The sequence below is a fragment of the Lepisosteus platostomus genome, chromosome 7 (genome assembly GCF_059453375.1).
Source record: "Lepisosteus platostomus isolate fLepPlt1 chromosome 7, fLepPlt1.hap1, whole genome shotgun sequence".
NCBI lineage: Eukaryota > Metazoa > Chordata > Actinopteri > Semionotiformes > Lepisosteidae > Lepisosteus > Lepisosteus platostomus.
In genome coordinates this window covers 40,040,195-40,060,911 of record NC_142617.1, presented here as the reverse complement: position 1 = coordinate 40,060,911, position 20,717 = coordinate 40,040,195, and the positions used below count along the sequence as shown (strand labels likewise).

General features: G+C 43.0%; 2 protein-coding genes across 3 annotated transcripts in view; both read left to right on the top strand.

The window, feature by feature from the left end:
* Positions 1 to 936: 936 nt before the first annotated feature.
* Positions 937 to 10,100, top strand: LOC148658735 (achaete-scute homolog 5). The gene is made up of 2 exons (XM_088640290.1): positions 937 to 1,179; positions 6,589 to 10,100. Exon 2 carries the CDS (start codon positions 7,123 to 7,125, stop codon positions 7,765 to 7,767), a length of 645 nt encoding a protein of 214 aa, XP_088496416.1. The 5' UTR covers positions 937 to 1,179; positions 6,589 to 7,122; the 3' UTR covers positions 7,768 to 10,100.
* A 1,681-nt stretch (positions 10,101 to 11,781) lies between these two features.
* Positions 11,782 to 20,717, top strand: part of LOC148658734 (voltage-dependent L-type calcium channel subunit alpha-1S-like) — a 43,159-nt gene continuing 34,223 nt past the window's right edge. The window contains exons 1-3 of one of the 2 annotated variants that reach the window (XM_088640276.1): positions 11,782 to 12,275; positions 15,057 to 15,162; positions 20,404 to 20,543. In XM_088640276.1, the coding sequence (XP_088496402.1) occupies positions 12,079 to 12,275; positions 15,057 to 15,162; positions 20,404 to 20,543 (443 nt within the window). In that variant the 5' untranslated portion in view covers positions 11,782 to 12,078. The remainder of the gene's footprint in view (positions 12,276 to 15,056; positions 15,163 to 20,403; positions 20,544 to 20,717) is intronic. The other variant, XM_088640277.1, reaches the window with a different exon arrangement.

Here is a 20,717-nt window from a genome sequence, read left to right as displayed (position 1 = left end):
AATGGGAATCAACAAAAGTTTTAGGACTGCTCTCTGGCTGACTATTCTTCAGTGGACAGTGTCCTACAGGAGAAGTGGTGTAGGCTAGCGCAGGACATTAAGAGAGGCAGGATATCTCCCACTTCAAGCCTGCAGGCGATGACAGGAGATCCTGCTGCACCAGGAACTGGGGGAAACCTGTCGCAGCTAATCCCAACCCAAGCCTTAGCAATGCTCTTGGGGTCCTGGCATGAGGCAGGCTGTGGCAGGCACCACCTGTGCCACTGAGCTCATCCTGCACTCCGAGCCACTCAGGCCCCCTCCCTCCTTTCCAAACACAGATCCGCAGGTTCTGGAATCATGCTTTGTGTTTTTTGCATCTTGTACTGTAGCTAGACACCCCACAACTTCACACACAGGAGAGTGAGGAAATGTGGGCAGAAACGTGGGTAGAACTACAGGCACCACACAGGATTTTGCCATGGAATTTCACTCTAATTTTTAATTTAAAGCATTCTGTATAATTGGTTCAATCAGTATCCATTAATTAAGTTTAATCACTATACAAAAGACAATGACAAATGAAAAGTTTCCTGCAAAACCAGGAATCCAGATTTTGTTTTCCATCATGTAAGGCTATAAAGACTCTATAAAATAACTTTTAGGTCAGAATTAAATCAAAATGGATTATTGGACATAATAAAACAGTTTAGCGATTTCCAGTTTTTAAGGACCACCGATCTGTTACATCTTGGATTTGAGGAGTTGAGCATGCCTAGTGAGTAAGGTGCCCGGTTTTCTTTGAGCTTTCTCTTTGGTCAGTGTCTCCCTGCCTTCTTTTCGAGATGTGTCACTCCTAGCTCCCACGGCAGCTTGGCGAATCTCCCCTCCCCGGTGGGCGGGGTGCTGTTTTGAAGTAGGATCAGGTGAGGCAGGTAAGAGGCTGAGGCATGCTGCCCCTCTCTTGCGCAGCGCACATCGAACGCAGAGGGGATTCTGCAGTCACAGGCGCTACAGCAGAAAAGCCCGCCGCCGGATCAGCCTAGCTAAGGAAACTGCCAGTGAAGCCTGGGTGAAAAAGGACTGCACATGTCTACTGGAGCCTCCGACCTGCATGCCGGCTCAATGCTGGAGTCCTCCCAATCCCACTTCCATTAAGATCATCGCCTGCCCAGTGCAAGCACTGCATCAGAAGTGCAGGTAAGCACATACTTTTCCACTTACATTACAGGGAAAGAAAAGCAGGGAAACTACAGCACAGCCACTATACCCAGTATTTCAATTACCACATTAAATTGTTCGGTTGGCGTACAATCGCCTAAGAATGTACAGCTGTTTTTTACAATAAGCAGCACAGCAGTCCTACCCTTTGTAGCAGGAAACAAGTTGCTTAAAGGTTCATAGAGGTTAAAAAGTGTGAAATTGAAACAATGATCTCAAACCTGTGTTTTGCAGGTGCTTCATGGTATAAATTCTGTTGATCCTTCATTGCTTTTGTGCTTTTAGAATAAATACCACCAGAAGAGTATGGGCACACCTCAAGTGCGTATACACACAAGTTCAAATCCACACCTAAGAAATCCCAAATCATCAACTGAAAGGTCCTAAAAAAGTGTGTCAAATTATTGTAATTTAGGAAAGTTACAGAAGGTAACACTAAAATAATAGATGCCATACTCTTTTTTACTTAAAGACATTTGTTTCGCTTTTTCATTAAAATCAGAAAACAGTAATTTCCCCAACCAAGTCTATTTAACACTTAGAAAAGACATTTAAAAAGCACATTCCTCACTTCTAGTTTATCAGCGCCACCAGAGAGAATGATGCAATATGCTGAAATATTGGAATGAACAGCTTTAAATCAAAGTAAAATTGTTATCAATTAAACTAATTTAAAAAGGAAGTAGGACACGTAGTGATAGAATGATTACAAGGAACATTTATGATGTCTTAAGGCTGTTTACGTTCAAAGTTCTAAATTAGAAGGCTCGTTTCTCTTTTCACGAAGAAAAACTTAAATAGTTTTGTAGTAGTAGCAGAGATCGATGTCAAAACCTCGGAGAATAAGTCTCATCAGTCCCACTATCTCTAGATGCCCCACTTTTGGCACCTGCAGAGTCTATTCAATGTGGAAAGCCCATGTGTGGGTCAGCAGTGTGGGACAGAGGTTAGAGAGCTGGGCTTGGAACTGGAAGGCTGAAGGTTCACATCCCAGGTAACCCCAGGAACGGCAGTTGTACCTTTGAGCATGGCACTTGTTAAATCCCCAGCTCTGTGAACGGGTAAAAGCATCACACAAATAAATTAAACTCCTGTTGCAATGATAAATAGCAGTAAAAGAAGTAGATTTTGCAGCTATGCACAATTGCAACTGTTTACATGTTTCTGATCTGTAATTAAAAAAAATAAATGCAGAGTGATTGTGAAGTTCCAAAGCATATGAACTGTAAAACAATAACTACACAGCTGAACAGCGCAGTCCATCCTCCACCACTAAGCTGTACAGTATAAACAAACAAAGCGCATGTACCAAAGCTGCTCAAGCAAAGATCATTTTCTCCCAAGTGTTTACAAAGCCTTAGATCTATGCTGCCAGTCTCCCAGCCTTGCGTTGTTTATTTTAGCTCTTCCGATCTAGAGTAAGCTTGGAGAATTTATACAGGCTTCATATTATTGATGTGGTTTATTTCACAGCAGATGGAGAGGCATGTTGGAACCAATAAAAAAAGATAACAGGTATTAAAACTAAAAATATGGGAATTCATAGAAGTTGAAAGCAATTAATCTGCAAATCTTCTGACGCTTGATTTATATATAGCTATACACATATAAATTTACCTACATTCTCAGGGCTGTCTCAGAAAAGTACAGGTGCCATCAACAAGGCTTAAACAGGCTTATGTACTGAAAATCTGAACACACATGCCTGTCCAGCATCTGTGTAAGACTGCTGGAGTGTTGTGAAACAAAGATGCATCTCAACAGTTCTGCTATACTGTACAGTATATCCAGTACAGGGGTGTTATAAACATTAAAGCCAGAGATAAACAAGAAACAACCAGGTCTCATTGACTGGATGCCACCCCTGTGGGAAGCCTTTTGGTTGCAGTAAAAGCCAGAACTGTACCTCCTACTGTCATGTCTTGTGAGAAGCAGAAAGTCCTCCAGCTCCAATACCAAGGGTGCAGAGATGGGCAGAATAAGGCACTAAGCATGCGAGACCACATGATGCTTGGGCAGTCACTGACCCTTCTACCACACCCTCTGCACAGCCCACATCTTGGCCTCTACAGCTTTGACCTCTGTGGACGCCTGAGAGATGATCAAGGGTTTGCCATCGACCATTAGGTCCAACAGATAGCGCAAGGTTTCTATCAGGGGAACATCAAGTCATATGAGCTGCTGGAGGGCCTGTACTGTAAAATGCAAAGACTACAGTACATTTATGTAGAGAAATAACACAATACATGGCCATTTGCTTATTAATGAATTTCTTATACTTTTTTAAACATCCCTGTACATATTACATAAGCGTTGAGATGCACATTTATTTCACGGCTCTGGCTATCAAATACTGGATGTAAAATACTGTATTCGGGTTTTGATTTGATTTGAAAAGGAACATAGTAAATATCCTGCTGTACTGGACTCAGAAAGCTATGTCAGCAATATAGCAAATTAATGAAGGTGGTGTTCTTACAGGGGTCTTCTTTGTCTGAATCTAGTCCTGCCACACATCAGTTCTATAACTGCGGACAAGACAAGGTTAAAGATTACCAATAACTGGGACTGACGCCCTGGAAACTGTAGAGTAAAATCACTAAGTCTACAGTGAACGCTTAAATAATCTTAAATCTGGTAACTATCTCTTTGATATTGCTCTCCACAACTAAGACTCAGTAAAGCTAACATCAAAAGTTTAGACATGTACATGAAATTTTATAAATACATGTATTTTAATAATTTCATGTCCCTTGTCTAGTAATCACAAACACACATACAATGTCTCTAGTCAGTACAGGTTCACGATTTTATGGAATGACTGTACACATCTGATGGCACTTCAGAAAAAACATAAAGGCACTGTGGCACATGAAGGAACTGGGCAAGAGAAAAAGTGAAATATTAACTGGAACAATACTACATTTTAAAAATATACAGTAAGTGCAATACAATGAAGAAACAAATATACAGATTGAAGTACTTTTAAACACAAAAGGATAAGGTACTGGTATTGCATAAATTTATAATCCTACAAGAAAAATAATAATAATATCTTAACTTTAGCAAGAAACACACCTTGCTATTTTAGAATACTCCAGCATTTTCATTCAACACACTAAGATGTCTTGTTAATGTACCCTTTACATTTATATCTGTACTGTATCAAGTGCTCTCACTTAAAATTTTAATGTCTGAACAGTAGGTTCAATCAATTTTTATATGGATTTGACAATGTTTCATACTTACATTCTAAACACGAAAGATGTCAATCATGTCAACCACTAGTCTATTTGATCTTGCATAAATTCTTCTATCTGCACATTATATCGATTGACCGTCTTTAGTTTTACTTGGACAACGCATTAATCTTTACAGCTCCTTTGTAATGACCTGTCAAAGACCAAGGTGCAGGAACAATATGTGCTGCATTTTAGCTGCTGAGAAACCCAGGGGGGAAAACAATAATCTGACAAAAATATCAAAGTCCCAACTGCTGACAGACCAGATTTCCTAGTGTAAAAAGTTTAATTACCAGTAATTAATCAAACTCATTTGGAAGGGTCCTCTGAGACAAGTACCAGCTGCACAAGTACTATTGATTGCCATATCTGTTTGCATACACTCCACAATTCACTTAGAAATTTCTTATAAAAATGGATTTCTCTGGAGTGGATTATTGGAATATTGAGAATTTAATGGTTTCCCATTCCTTCTTCTGAAATGCTCTTATGTTGATGAAAAAACAAATATTTTGTAAACCCAGTGGACAGATTTGCGTTAGAGGTACTGTAGGCTGCTGAGCTTTTTACCCGTTTGCAACCTTTACATTTCACAGTATTTCAGGCTCCTAAGTAGGTTGCGGAAACAAACGCAGAGAGTTAGCACTGGCTGTTTTGCGGTGTATCTGCCTTGTCCCCTTTCACATTATTAACAAGACAAGACAGCGTGCCCTCCCCGAATTGGTGTGTGCTCCAGTTGACTCCCACAGTTCCAAGCCACGTCCTCCCAGTAATACGATGTCTTTAAAATGTCGCTGTGTGCCCTGTGAGGGGTAGGTGTCCCACCCAGGATCCAGTCCACCTTGTGACCCCCGTGCCTGCCAGGCCAGGCTCCTGCTCCCCAGGAATCTGCCCATACAGTGGTTGCTGGAAATGGAGAGATGGAAGTACGGCTGACATCTCTCACTTGTTTTGAACTACTGTGGCGGTTCTGGCAGGCGGTTCCTGGGGCTCATTAGGACACCTGACACCGAGTGGGAGCATTAGCCTCACACACTGGGGGAATTCCTGTGTTTTCACAGCAGTGTCAATCAGCCAGCAGTGTGTGTGAGAAGTGGGGTGGAGGGGGATTAGATCACCACACAAGAGATGAGAAGAGAAATGACTCCAAAGGCCCTAAATAGCTGTTAACCCTTTAAAGTGATTGCTTTATCTGCCTGTTTTCTAACCATCTGTCCCACAGCTCTGCCTCTCCAAATCTGTACTCATGTTCCTACTCTGATATGCAGTCTGTGTGCAATAAATCAATATTCATGTACACTCTGCTTATGAATATCATAATAATGCATATGTCGTATCACTTTCAATTGTCAATTGTTTAAAATTAACTGCTTTAAATAATGGAAGGAGTATGTGTAATTACTTTTATTAACTTTTATGTGGGAGAACATCTTCTTCAAGTAACCTCAGAGCTTAGCTTTAATTGAATTCCATTTCTCTGACACTAATACTGTACATAGGAACATTAATATGGTAACAAGTTTTAGTTTTGCCTTTTTGTTGCCACCCTATCAACCCCGACTTTATGTAAATGCTAACTGACCATAAAAGTACTGTTCAATGTTTATTATCCATCCATTTTCCAACCGATTTTTTCCAATTCAGGGTCATGGGAGAGCTGGAGCCTGTCCCAGCAAGCAATAGGGATACAATACAGGACACCAGTCCATCGCAGGGCAGACAAACACAAACATAGACATTCACACCAGGGCCAATTTTCCCAGAAGCCAATTAATCCAAGAGTATTTTTTTGGACTGTTGGAGGAAACTGACATGAATGTGGGGTGAACATGCTGTACAAACTCCACACAGATACTGTAGCATGCCAAGTCTGGAATTGAACCCAGGGTCCCAGTGCTGCAAGGCAACAATCCCAACCACTATGCCACAGTGCTGAATACAGGGCCCTTAAGAGTCTTCTTTGTTTACGGGATGGAAAAATGTGCTCCACACACTATAACAAGAGATGCAAAGGAGTGATACAGTCTTTATCCAATTTACTTGCTTCTACTGTCTATATTATTATTGCGAATCAATGTGCCTTTGAAATTCTGTAAGCTTTTTACAGAAGGTATAACCTCTTTTCATTTCTTAATTACATCCCCAGAGCCCGAGCAAGGAGGAGAAAGCATTGTTTGAAGTTAAGAAAGAAGCCGAAATACAGACTCGGGTAGCTCTCTGCCTGCTCTGGGTTCTAGGACTCTCCAGGACAGACTGAATCTGCACAGAAAAAATGGTCATTTTCCTGAAATAAAGAGCCTGCCGGGGATTCTGGATTGCTGTAATAAAATGACTTTTTAAAAACCTGCTGCTAAGACATTTGATTTAAAGTGAAAAAAAAAATGAGACAATTCTTCATGACTTCAGACCAGTAAGAGGAATGAAGGTCAATTTCACTGATGTGACGTATCTTGCAATGAGGATCTGCAGGAGTCCAGATAAACTGCTTTAGGTGTTGGGAGGAGAGCATTTAAACATTCCTTTAGCAGAATAAAATATACATAAAGGAATTTTAGGAAACACTATTAACTTATTAACTGATCTTTTGCACCTTCACTGGGGGTTTCAGTGAGATCAAGACATTCTATGACTGTCTGCCTGCATTTTGCAGCCCCTCATCACCGCTTCTGCCACCACAGAGATGAATGCCAGCTTCTCTCATGCCTTAATGGAGCGCCGACCCGGCATGATGCCAGGGAGCTGTGTGCAATACGGCATAGCGCCCCCTGGTGGTCACTCACACTCAGAGCACCACCACCACGCCCACCACCGCTGCCACGCCCCTGCTGGACCCGGAGACACTCTTGCTCATGTGCCCTTCCTTCTGTACCCGGCCAACATGGACCCCAGCTACTATGAGGCGTCCTACGGGGGTGCCTTGTTCCCCTACGTGCCTTTCCACGGACACTTCGGGGTGTACGACTGCCCCTTCGAGCCCGCCTTCATCCAGAAGCGCAACGAGCGCGAGAGGCAGCGCGTCAAGTGCGTCAATGAGGGCTATGCCAGGCTGAGGGACCACCTGCCCGGCGCCGTGTCCGAGAAGCGGCTGAGCAAGGTGGAGACGCTGCGGGCCGCCATCCGCTACATCAAGTACCTGCAGGATCTGGTGAGCCGGGGGGCCCAGGCGGGCGCCGAAGCAGAGGAGAGGAGCGGCAAGGGCCCCAGAAACGCCACTCCCACCCCGGCCGAGGCAGGCGTCAAGAGGGACTGCAACAGCGACGGGGAATCCCAGAATTCCTCCTCCTCCGACTCTCCGTACTGCGAGTCCGAGGAGTCGCTGAGCTAGAGATCGCCGGGCCCTGAATGCAGGCTTGAGGCCTGAAGGCGGAGGAGGGGGAGGACAGGCCCGCCTGAAGCTGCTAGAGACGAACCAGCTCTGACTGTGGCGGGATGCAGACCGGCCATAAGCCATAACACGGGCAGAGGGATAAAACTTCCACAAATTAATGGGGGTTTCCTAATCCTGTTCCTGGAGTGTCCCTCTCACTCCTGGTTTTTGATCCAACCGATTTCTTAATTAGATAAAGTAGTTGAACATAAATCAATCACCCGCTTGATTTTAACTGTTTTTGATGCCCATCTTGATTTGAGAAATTTCTGTGTATTATTTCCATGAAATGTGGCAAATGTGATACGTCAACAATTTAGAATTACTGCTCAACCACAGTGGTCTAAATAACTCCTGATAGATGAGCAATTAAAGATATACAGAAACAAGTGGCAATGACACTCTCTCATTGTGACCATTCTTAGTGATGTGTCGACTCTGTTTGAATGCCAGCTGGTCAGGACCTCTACAGGAGGGGCTCATGCTACCTTTTAACCCCCAGCTATGATGCAGGGAGTGGCATGCTCAAGGGGGAAACCTTTGGGCTCATGAGTGGCAGGCTGTGGGTTTGAGTCCCCACATGACACCCTGCTGTTCTAGAGAGGTGAGTGTTGCTGGGGCTGATCCCTGCAACAGACCAGCATCCCTTCTCGGTGGGTGGGTCCTGCACTAACTAGTCCACGACGCTATGGAAACCAGGATGAGCACTGGACCAATGAATGAGCAGCTCTGGTAAGGTCTTTATCCTTGTCAATCGTCTAACTAAAGGTTCAGCACATTGACAACCAAAACAAAAGTCAGGGTACTCTGATTTTAAAAATCCCAATGAGGCTGGCATCATCCACCACACAGAACCATAAGCTATCAAGCTCTTGAGCATCACAACACACTCCAAGATCTACAGTATGTGAGTCATGGAAGGCACGTCCATTAGATATTTCAATAGATCAGTGTAATCCCGAGGTTCAGACAACATGGACATTGGACATCACTGGTTTCAAATTTCTTCTCACATTTCAGTTTAATACAGCACCCCAGACTACTGGATTGCAAAAGGCAAGGCTGACTTCAGAGACTTTGTGGGCCACAGGTTTTTTGGTCATTCCATTCATAACAGTCCCTGAGCGATATTGAAAGCTAAAACATTTTAGGAAGCAGAAGTATTTCAACTGTAGTTTTTAACACTGCTCATAGTGTCTTAGGGGTGGAGAGATCATGACTGAAGGTAAGTTTAGGTAAGACATGAAGGGAAAAATTAAATCACACATCTGTCATAAATCTAAAAACCATTTACAGCCTTTCTTTAGTGCTTGATAATGTCTCCAAACTACTTTAATGAACTGCATTGAACCTTTTCCTGCAGACTGTATTTGCTGAGCTGTAAAAAACATGACACTGTGTTCTTATACGTTTCTGAAAAAAATGTAATTTTACTTGAAACTACCCAATTTAGCTTTCTTAGGAAAGAGTTTTAATTTTTGAGCTCAGTACCATGCTAGTTTAAGCTCAGAAACACGTACAGTATGTATTATAATGCTATGATGTGACAGTTTGTCTATAACATGATAGACCGTAAACAGTAATTCAGCTGGAACATTTATAGAACCTGGGACGAAACAGAGACTTCCAGAAAGAAATGTAAAGGTGCTTGCCTTTCCTGACCTTTACAGACATAGTAAGGCGGAATGTGGATCTATAACTGTTGTTCCCAATCCTGGTCCTGGTAACCACACATCTCCTGGTTTTCATTCCAGCCCACCCTAATTGGATAATAATTGAAGCCTTAGTTGATCTACAGTAATCCAAGTCACAAGTTTCAGATTTTAATTCACTTCCAAATATACCTATAATGGTAAGGTAGAATGGTACCTCAATTCACGGTTGATGTTATTGCTAGTGAAATGGTTTTGGAGACTTTCTGTAAATCAAAGTGGGAATCCCCTTCTCAGCAACTGCCCTTGATGTTTCAAGGTCATCTGTGACTGCAAAACCACTGAGGTCTTTCCTGTTTGACCATCCTTACACAGTTCATACCAAATAGCAGGATTAGTGTTGTGTGTTTGTGATCATCTTTCAATCTTGATCTTATTGCCATGTTGACAGCACTGTACCACTAGAGCCGTGTGTCAAAGTTTGTTCTTTAAATGACAGTTTGTAACCAGTTTTACTGATACTGCTTTGCACTTTATCCTAGACTCTGTGTAGCACCCTTCAACTTGTAAGAGGCATTAGACCCTAGCCCAACAATGATGTGTGATGGAAAACTTTCTAATAAAAAGTAAAAATGAAAACTGTGTGTTTGTGCTTCAAGGAACATTTATTTCTTTTTTTTTCAAAGAGATGCTGAACAGATTTCACCATGATTATAGTTCTTTTAAATATGACTACCATCTTGATATACTGTGTTTAGCTCTTTGATTACTACAGCAATTAATGCATTTTTTGCTACTAATGCATAAGTACATACATTTAGTTCTACTGGACACACACTGTTTTTGATCTGTCAGACTTACACAACCTAATTATGTGATGCACAGTTATAAGCTCAATCCCAGTTCTGGAGGGAAACTGTTTCTGCAATTTAACACCTTTCCCCAGTTTTTCCTGCTGCTGGACTGCATCTCTCCAGTACTGAAATTTTGTATAGGCTGTACCTGATTAGTTTAACACTTTTCAAAGATCTTCAGCCACTGGTGGTTTTAGGAATCCTAAGAATGTAGCACTCAGAAACTAGAGCTGTCCCTCTCTAGTGCAGTATCTCTAGTACTGCCTCACTTGCACATCTCTGTGAACCACTAGGTGGAGCCATTGCACAGTCAGAGTCTCTTCACCTGCACATTCCACCTGGACCATAAGGACTGTAAGTGAAGTCAGTACCCTGATGTTTCATAAACTGCAAATTTAATTTTTTATATTACCGATGTTAAATGACTGTTCTGCTTATATAAATTTACATAAGCATTCCATTGCACTTAAAAGCATTTCATGCATTTGACAAACTGAACTCTGATTTATGCAACATTTATACTTTCCGAAATAAGACTGAAATAGCATAATATTTTGTTAGTTACAGAATGCAACACTGCAGGGAATACCAGCAACACAAGCGTGACCACATGAATTAGTGTTATCATCATTAAGAAATCTGTAGTTTGTTTGGGCTCTGGTTATTATCAGATGGCAGCCAGGCAGTGTCATTAGAAGACTTCTGGTTGAGGCCTCAAAGGAGCTCTCAGTGTTGTAGGTTTAATAAATGCATACCTCTATCATCGTTAAAGATTAAAAATAATTACCGGATCCTATATTGAAGATTAATTTTGTCTAGTTTTGTTGGAACACTTCATCACAAAACCAAGGTTTAAATGACCAACTTTGAAAAAGCTGTAAACTGGATTAGCTGATTTGGGAGTCTAGAAATGGAGCACATGATTTTGGCAAATTTGCAGAACCGTATATTAGCACAGCAGTTTGTTGTGCTCAGGAGGAGTAAATGTTTAAATAAAGCTCCTGAAACTCGCTTCCACGCTTCGTCGCTTCTCGGTGTGCCACCTAAAACTCCCTGCCACCCCACTCTGCTGTCTCACTAACAGGCCTGTTATAAACACTCCCACCATCTGCACTGTGTCACTGAAGACAGGCATCGAAACGTGCCGTCCCCTCCGCTGCTGCTGTTCAACAGCTCTCAGCACGCCTCCCCTTCTCCTTTCCCCCAGCTCCAGTTCCTCCCCCCTCGCCCCCCGGCTCTGCTCCGAGGGCTCAGAGCTACAAGTTGGATGAGCCGACGACAGCTGCACTTCTTTTTCCTATTTTTCTGCTGCCTCAGGGCCCACAGGCTATTCGGCGGCCCCTGCGCCTCTCTGCCTCCCTGCTCTGCTTACGCTGCCCCATCGCCACCCCACCCACCCCCCACTGCCGAGACATCGCTCACAGTCTATATTTAAACCATGCTGGCCCGGCTCAGGCCGCAGAGGCAACTGCTCCTCCTGCTGCTTTCTGCCTGGTGTAGTTTTACCCTCTGAGAAACCCAGCTCAGCAGAAAGGCACTCCACTCTCCGCTGAGCGAGAGAGAGGGAGAGGGAGAGCAGGCGGAGGCGAGGGGGTGTGTGTGTGTGAGTGTGTGCCTGCTGGTCCCGGGAAGGAAGGAGAAAAATAAAGGAGTGAGGGGGAGCAGGCGAACCCGGGCTTACCAGGATTACAGCGGGAAGGATTACTGGGTCCTCGCCTCACACACCGTCACCGTCGGGACACGGCTCTTGGTCTGCCCCCAGGATGGCTACGGCGGAGTCCAACGCGGTGGGACCTGCCGCCTCCATCATCATGGACAGCGAGACCCTGAAGAGAAAGCAGAAGGAGAAACTGAAGAAATTTCAAGCCACGGGCGGCAACCCGCGGCCCCCGCGCTCACTGTGCTGCCTGACCCTGAAGAACCCCTTCCGCAAAGCCTGCATCAGCATCGTGGAGTGGAAGTATCCTTCGGGGCTCGAGCTCGGCGAGGCGCGTGGACGGCCAGCTCGGGGGCCAGCTGAGCAAAAGAGAGGCCAGCGGCTAAGAGCATGGCCAGCCCTCAAACCGGAATGAAAAGTCAGTAAGTCACTCTGAGGGCAGGAAGCTACAGATTGTTGGTAGTTGGGACTGCTGTCTTTGTCATGTCTTCATTTATGCAACGGGAAAGTTTGTGTTTGGCTAGTCAAAGAAAGCAGGGCTGGCTCTCTCTAGCTGTGTTTATGAGGAGCCCTACACCCTTGGATTTAAAAGGGTTGATCAGTTTCTTCACATGGTCATAAGCTGTTTATATGGCGTTGCGCAGATTCAACTTCCCAGTAATCTTACGGCAAAGGGCTTTTGTATTAAAGAGAAAAAAATAACATGAGACAACGCTGGCTTTTGAATAGTTCATAGTCTATACCTGTATTCCAAGTGCAGTTCATAGACAATTGTTTATATTTTTCCATCTTTAAATGGCTGGATTTGGAACTGTGACCAAAAGAAAGATTCTTCTGTTAAGTAGCTTTTTCCGAAATTTGGTTTGGAAAGTTAGCGATTAATCATGGGACAGGACACCGGCGTTCTCAGTGGAGTTGCTTCTCATTTCTAGATGCAGAGATATTTCTGGATACATTACGACCTACAAGTGTGAGCAGTTTAAAACCAGTCAGGCACAAGGATTATTAATTTGTTAGCACAGGCTTAAGAAAGCAGTTTTGGTTCTGAGAAGTTTTCAGTTTGGCAGTGGGACATATTTACTGCTTCAAGAGTCTTATGTTAGCGAAGGCGCATAATGTTCCTAAAATGTGAATCGAGACTTGAGACCTTTCTTCTTGTTGGTAAAGATGAAAATTCTACTTTTTACTCCTGGGTTCACTGATTAATGTCAAAACTTAAAAAAAAACAATTACATTCACCCTGGGTCAAAGGTTAGGTTAACCCATAGGCACTTCCAGAAACTGAATAATTTTCTAGAAACATCAGAGGAGAGAGCCTTTTGAAAACAGCATTTTTCAAAGATGGGATAATGCGCTTGGCAGCTAGTCAAGGAGCCAAATACGGGAGAAACGTGCTCCCAATGATCGAAGCTGATGATAGAAATTTAGGTGTTTTTTTAATGCATATATATTTAAACGACACAATGATATTCTGGGGCACTGCAGCTGTTGGCTCGCGTCACAGGCTAAAAACAGACACCACTCTCTGCTGGCAGGGGGAATTTTAATTCCAGCACCCCCTTCTGGCTGAAAGGGAGACCAGTTGAGTGGCCCCTTCAGTATGAAAACACTGACACCTGTAGTGGTCCAAATGGCTGAGTAACTTGGGAGAGGGCCAAGGTTCCACTACCAAAGCCTTGCAGCGGCAAGGTGTCTTGAACTGTAAATCAGGCGTGATCAAGGTGTCGGCCTCAAAGTGATTCATGGAGCTCCTGCATCCTGCGCATTTGTGCATGTCAGGATGCCTTCAATAGACATCAATTTGGATGGCACAGTTTCACAAAGCATCGTTCCCTATAGTTTACATTGAAATGAAAGTTCAAGACCTTCTGAGTTTGCTTAAGAAAAGCCCCTCTTGTGGCACCGCAGAGATTCGATAGTCATGCCACAAGACAACGACCCATCTCCCCATTACATAATGACTGAAATAGTAGAAATGTCTAAACATCCACCAACAAGAGAACATAAGAAAGGTTACAAATGATGGTTAATCAATTCCACACAATTGACTTAAGAGGTATTGAGTCATAGTCCCAGACGACAGTACTGCACCAAAGTCAAACACCTTGCAATGCAACACAGTAAGCTTGAAGCACCACAGTGATGTGATGGTAAAACCTGCTGCCTCACAGATCTTTGTTCTTTGTTCTTTGTTGGCTTCATTGTTGCCTGGGGGGCTTTTTGTGTGGAGTTCATATGTTCCATCCATGTCCACACAGGTTTTCTCCCACAATCCAAAGCCATGATATTCAGGTTACTATCTCTAACTTTCTCACTTGCTCACATGTGTGTGAGCCTTGCCCCTTGTACCTGCCCTCAGCACAAAGCAGTTACTCATAATGGATGGATAAACTATGTGTCTCAATGCTTAAACTTGTAATGCTATTTAACACTTAACCTCAATGTCTTTAGTAAGTGTTAAGATGTTCTAGAGCTGGGGTCTCAAACTCAATACCTGGAGAGTCTAGTGTCTTCTGGATTTTGTCCCACCCATGTTCTCGGTTACATAATTGGTGTAATTGTTGTATTAGCTACAAAAATGTAATGCTTTTCAACCAGGGTAGGAAGTGTTTTATAAGTAACCTTTAAGCAAAGTGATTGGGGAATTAATAGCTTGTGTAATCAACTGTAAAACACTCTATGAAAAATTTGTCTAGGTCCAATTTAGAAATAATTAGGTTAATTGTTTGAATGACTAATTAGATTGGAAAAAAACAGAGACCTGAGTTCTAGAGAATCGTCGAGTTTAAGGCAAAAGGCAAACATTTATGTCAGGACACATGGCTATCAGCCCTCTAGAAGAGAAAGTGCATCGAGCCTGTTTTGATGTACAAGCTGCCACATCTCGCTGATGTCTGCTTTGTTTTTGTGCTTGGTCTTGTGTCTGTTGCACTAACAGTGTGTGAAAGGTCACTCAGTTGAGCCCTGCTCTGTGAGGCTCTGTGGCATTCTGAGGTTTCCAGGTGGGCTAATTCACACACACATTCCCGCCAAACTTCTGTCGCTCCCAAGCTTTTCCTGAGCTAGCCCCTCCACCACTGCCAGGCCGTTTGAGATCATAATCCTGCTGACGATCTTCGCCAACTGTGTGGCCCTCGCCGTGTTCCTGCCCATGCCCGAAGACGACACTAACTCTGCCAACTCCAGCCTGGTGAGTAACATCTATCCTGCCATCAGGGTGAGAGAGGAGAAGGAGATGCAGACTCAAAAGTTCTAAATTAGATGTTCCTGTGGCATGCTCAGAGACTGCCTAGGATTTAGTGGGAAAAGACAAATAACCAGGAAAATGCGCCATTGACACATAATATAGGCTACATGTACAGTACATTATGTTTCAGTGGAACAGAGAAGGCTATCTGACTCAATGCTTAAGAAACACAACTTGCAACCAAGACGTTCCCAAAGTATCCTGCAGCAGCAGTCATTCATGCAAAGTCTCTCTTTGTCATTTATATTTCTGGCACACGTAATTAATTTTATCATTGTCCTGAGAGCTGATTGATAAGACGGGCTCCTTATGTCACTTTCCAAACAAAAAGGAAGTTAGCGGACACAGCTGAACCTGGCACTGACCGTCCCTGTGCTTAGAGACACAGCTTGCGGGCTGCGTGTCATTCTCATGGCCAGCAGATTGAGGAGGGTGGAGGCTCTCAGTCTCTTTAGATCACACGCCAGGGGTCCTTAACTGTCTCACCCAGCATCAGCTGTTTATGAAGGCACTAGTTCATCAGTCAAGAGGACTGGGCAAGGTCCAGAGTAAAGAACTGAGAACTGAGACAGCAATGCACCCTGAGTCTGAAGAGCACACCAGCCCTCTTTGGCAGCTAGGAGTCCGGTTCTCATACTGTTTCCTGAGGTTTTCGTTAACTGGGCCCAAGCAGACCGCGCAGCAGACGTGACCCCATGACCCAGATCTATTGACTACTGTGCGGTATAAGTACATTAAAATATCCAGCTTTGGAGCAGAACATTTAAGAGGTTCCAACAAAGCAACACATTTGTCCAATTAAAGAATTAAGCCCACAGTGCAGAGCAGAGGTACTCAGTCCTGGTCCTGGAGGCTCACACACCTGCTGGTTTTCACCCCAGTCCAGCATCATCACCTAACTGAAGCTGAACTTGAAGTTGAAGCTGCTTGATTGAAATATTTGCAAATCATATTATTCTACTCGGTTGTTTGGGATATTACTTTACTTATGAAATGTGACCATGAAAAGGTGACCTCCAACATGTTCAAGAGCTGCAAACTGTCAATGTGTTCCAATGAATCCTGTTATTAAGTCAATGAAGGTTTTGGTTGTGCAACCAGACACTCGGCTGCAACACAACCCCGCAGGTATGTGGGTCTCCAGCACCAGAATAGGGATCCCCTGGTCCAGATCAGGGGTCTTCAGCCCTGGGTTGGAAGCTCCTTGGAAGCCCCAGTCCAGCAGATTCTATTTAGGTCAGCATTAGATCAGCAATTTATAAAGACCTGGAAGAGTTTCAGTGTGATCAATTCAGCAGGTGTTTTGTTCCTTTGAGTACAGAGATCATTTAGGATTAAAAGCTAAGTACCCTTCTGCTCTCAGGGACCGCAGTTCTCTTAATTAATGGGAGGAGTTGCGTAATTCCAGTAGTCAAGAACCTATAGGTATTGACAATCTTTGAAAGCGGGCGACCAGTAAGCCTAACAGGGCCAGCGTTATTAGAGACACCCTGGTCTGGAGCATTCAAGAGACCTCACCTTTCAGAGGCTGTAGGCTGCATTTGTGAAAGTGTGCACATCATTCTGGATACTTTTATCTACTGACATGCATCCTGATTTTCAAAAGGGGCACAATAAAGGCATAGAACTAGAGGTGATTTCTAAGCCAAATTATTACTTTTCAAATGGTTTATATAAAATGCATTGCATGTCTTTTTTAATAACGAGAGACTGTAAAATAAAGTTATTTACTTTAATAAGGCTTAAAAATACCCCTTTGAACATCAAAACTCAGAAAATATTACTGTTTCCTTTAATGCACATTTCATTTCAACCACTTGTTAATAAAACCACCTTCATAAATATATAACGGCGAAATTCTGCTCAGATCGGAAAAAGTACCTTTAAAGTATTTTAAATTCTTCAATGTCGTTTAAAATCCTACATATAGATAAGAATCTTAGGGATAACAAACGTCTAAAAAAACTATAATTTTTCTAGTTTTGGTGTCTGAAGAACTCCAAACCTACAGTAAGTCTTTTCTTTTTGAAACGCCTTTAAGCTTGTTCTTTTTTTACCTTTGCGTCTCTAACGCAAGGTGACTCGACGTTTTCATTAAATGTATTTCTAATCTGTTTACTTTTATCTATCCCTTGTCACATTTCAAAACTAGTTTTCACAGTGTTTAGTTATTCCAGAAACATGAGAGACATACCTGAGGTTTTTTTCTTCGCTATCAAGTGAAAATGAAAAAGCACTATGTGAATTGACATTGTTTACTTGGAAAGGTCCCAAGCGTGAAAGGGTACCCCAATATCAGCCTGAAAAATAGTCATTATAAAAATGTTTTGCATCTTTTTTGGCTAGTTGGCAGGTTTTCAAAAATGCAAAATATTTCAATACTTCCTTACACTTCCCCCTTTTAAACACTGAAATTACAGGTTAGACACGTGTACATTTGGGAGACCTCCCTGCCACTCGTAGGCTGTGAAGCGTAAGAGTCTTATAAATGTACCGTCGCCTTGGTCATTTTACTTTAGCGCAACAAAAGTTCGTCAACGGAAATTTAGAAATGAGCATAAAAGATAATAAAATCAGCGTCGTGTAGGAAATGATTCTGTGTGAAGAGTTCTGGGCTCACCAGTAGGATTATGTGTTAAAATCATGGATGCAGCCCTGTTTTCGTACCGTACCTTTGAGCACAAATGCATCACGCAAATTGCTCCAGTAAAACATACAGATAAATAAATAGCCTCTATTGTACTTCACTTTGTATTATAATGAAGTGACTTGTCGTAACACAAATGAAGAGATCTGAAAAATGCGACCTAGTCACGTTGTTGAAGATGATCTTATAGATTTTCCAGACTCTGTCCAAACATGTGAGTCTGAACTAATGGGCTCCTATTGTTTGTAATAATTCTTTTCATGTGATTCAGCATTTTATAATCTACAAAGCTGCATGACATAAAGACTGTGTATTAAATTAAAAAGCAAATACTGTAGTTAACCTTATGATCTTCTGAACCTCGGCGAATGTGGCATGCCCTATATCCCGTTGTTATTGTTGAGCTGAAACGAAAAGGGCATTTTTAAGATACTTCAGGAATTGGAAAAGAGCCTATTTCCCTGCCCGCGAGCTCTTTATTGAGAGGAACTAAATGTAACTGCTGCCGGAGTGACCCGCTTTCAGGTGATGACAGGGAACAGGTGGTCTGGCCTCTTCTGTTTTCTGTTTTGCGTTTCAATGGTTTATTTTTAGTCGCTCCCTGGATGTTAGAGTAAATCGGAATTAATGCAAAGTTTGTGTGATGCCACTGCCAGCAAAGTAGGTAATCCACACGCAAGAATGCATGAATCAACAATCTCCCACCTGTTGTTATTGGTAGTTTTTAAAGCTTCTGCGACACTGAAGCTAAACGGTATTTTTACAATTCATAGCTATTGGCTCGGTTGTGGTTGGAAATACTCCCTCTCTGCTAGGTGTTATAACACTGTCTCACTATCGCTGACAACATACAGTACGAATATGAACGGCAGAAATAATGTACTGTAGGTTTATGGAGCCACTGATTGCCGCCTTAAGAAGAAGCTGAGCAGTGTTATAAACAAGCGCATTCAACAAACGATGACAATGATAACTGGACACATTTTTTAGTTTGGAATGCAGTTATTGTACTGTCATGTTTCAGATAACGGGGAGCTGATCTTTATCTTTAGAGCTGTCGGCACCCTTACGGACAACTGAAGAAACATCATCATTGTTTTCAAATCATTGATCTTAGATTTGATCTTAGATCTGTAGTGAATTTTTCTCTAATATATGATTCAGGATCTGGACCGCGTACTACACGTTCTGTATGGTTTTCTACTTCTGTGTGCTTTCCACAAACCACTGAGCGATCCGCGCATCCGGAGTCCTGCGTGCGCGCAGTCTCTCTGCTTGAGCCTTGACTCCTGCCCGACACTCCCACCACAGGGACACGCCATTCCCCGCATTCCGACCCCGCTGCGCATCTGAAACTCGAGCTGACTGTCAGGCTCGCCGGGGTCACCGCTGATCCCAGGCGCGAAGACGGCTGGATCTGTGTGCGCTCTGACCGTACAGTACATCGCCCCTTAACGGGCAAACACACAGATGTCTTCTGTAAAATCCCGGAACCGCTGGCACCGCGACTGTACCAAGTTTACTTCATATTCTTTGACGGCCTAAGTTTGTTTTACTTAAAAGTACTTGGCATTTTTTGTGACAATTAAACATGGCGCCGTTAAAGTAGAGCTTTAGTCGTAAAAAGATAAAACACTGTCACATAATACAGTCTCCTCCTAATTTATGGAGAGTTACTGAGGATGCTGAAGTGTTTCTGTGTTCAGTTTACACACTGGCAGAGCCGGGAGACCATACATGGAGTTGTTTAGCGCAGTGTGAGGCGCTTCTCTCAGCGATGTAGCTTTTTTACCGAAACTCCAGACAGAGGAGTGCGAAGGGCAAGAAAGACTGATTAGGAAAAATACCGAAAATTCATTCCCACCAAGCCCAGTGAAAACCAAAACAAAACGTTTTGGAAAAAAAGAGCAGGCTGACGGGGTAAACGGGATCGCATACAGCGGATGACATTAAATGTGTCTGTTCTCACTCGTTGTAAATCAACTACACTATTTTTTAGTGTAAATTTTAGTCGTTTCATCAGACGTCCCCTCTGTTTAATGGTATGATACTTAAGGATCACTACAGAGATAATATAGTGAGTTCTGTTTTTGACAGAGCTTACAACTAATACGACATCGCTTATAACTACTGTAGATTATCAATGCAATCATTATAATGTCAGACCTTCTGCTTGTATTGCTCTAAGACTAAATGTAGCGCAATGTTGCTCCCAGTTTTCCATGCTGTTTGAATACTAATTAAACTAAAAAGACCATCCTGTAGACAGGAAGGAAATTCTGTACTGTATAGTGAAGGAAATCTTTGAATCTAATGAAGAAAATCTTTCCTCACATTTTGTATTTATTATTTTAAAAACTGCACGTTTACTGCACAAGATTTCTTTCTTTTCCCTAAGGAATGTACAGCACCTTCTAGCCCTAGCAAGGGCCACCCTGTATGGGTGTGCAAGATTGCCCTCCCTCGTGGATGGGCAGGAGTGGAGTTTGCCCCACTTTCAATCTACTGTATGCTTGTTTTCACCATATCTTTCACAGGAGAAAGTTGAGTACATCTTCCTGATCGTATTCACCATCGAGGCATTCCTAAAGATAGTGGCGTATGGTTTTCTGTTCCACCCGGATGCCTATCTACGGAATGGCTGGAACATCTTGGATTTCGTAATTGTGTTTGTTGGGTAAGGAGAGCTGGCTTGCTGGGAGTTCCCACATGAGACAGGATGGCTGGTGGTGGGGGGGGGCTGCTTGACATCATAGCAGTTTCTCTTCTGTGTCATCTCTTCAATACTTGGGCTTTCAGGGCCTGTTTATAAGGCTCCTACAGTACGTCCCAGTGTTTGGAAAAGAAGCAG

Coding starts and splice junctions, on each gene's coding strand:
- LOC148658735 (XM_088640290.1), top strand. CDS start 7,123: ATGAATGCCAGCTTCTCTCATGCCTTAATGGAGCGCCGACCCGGCATG.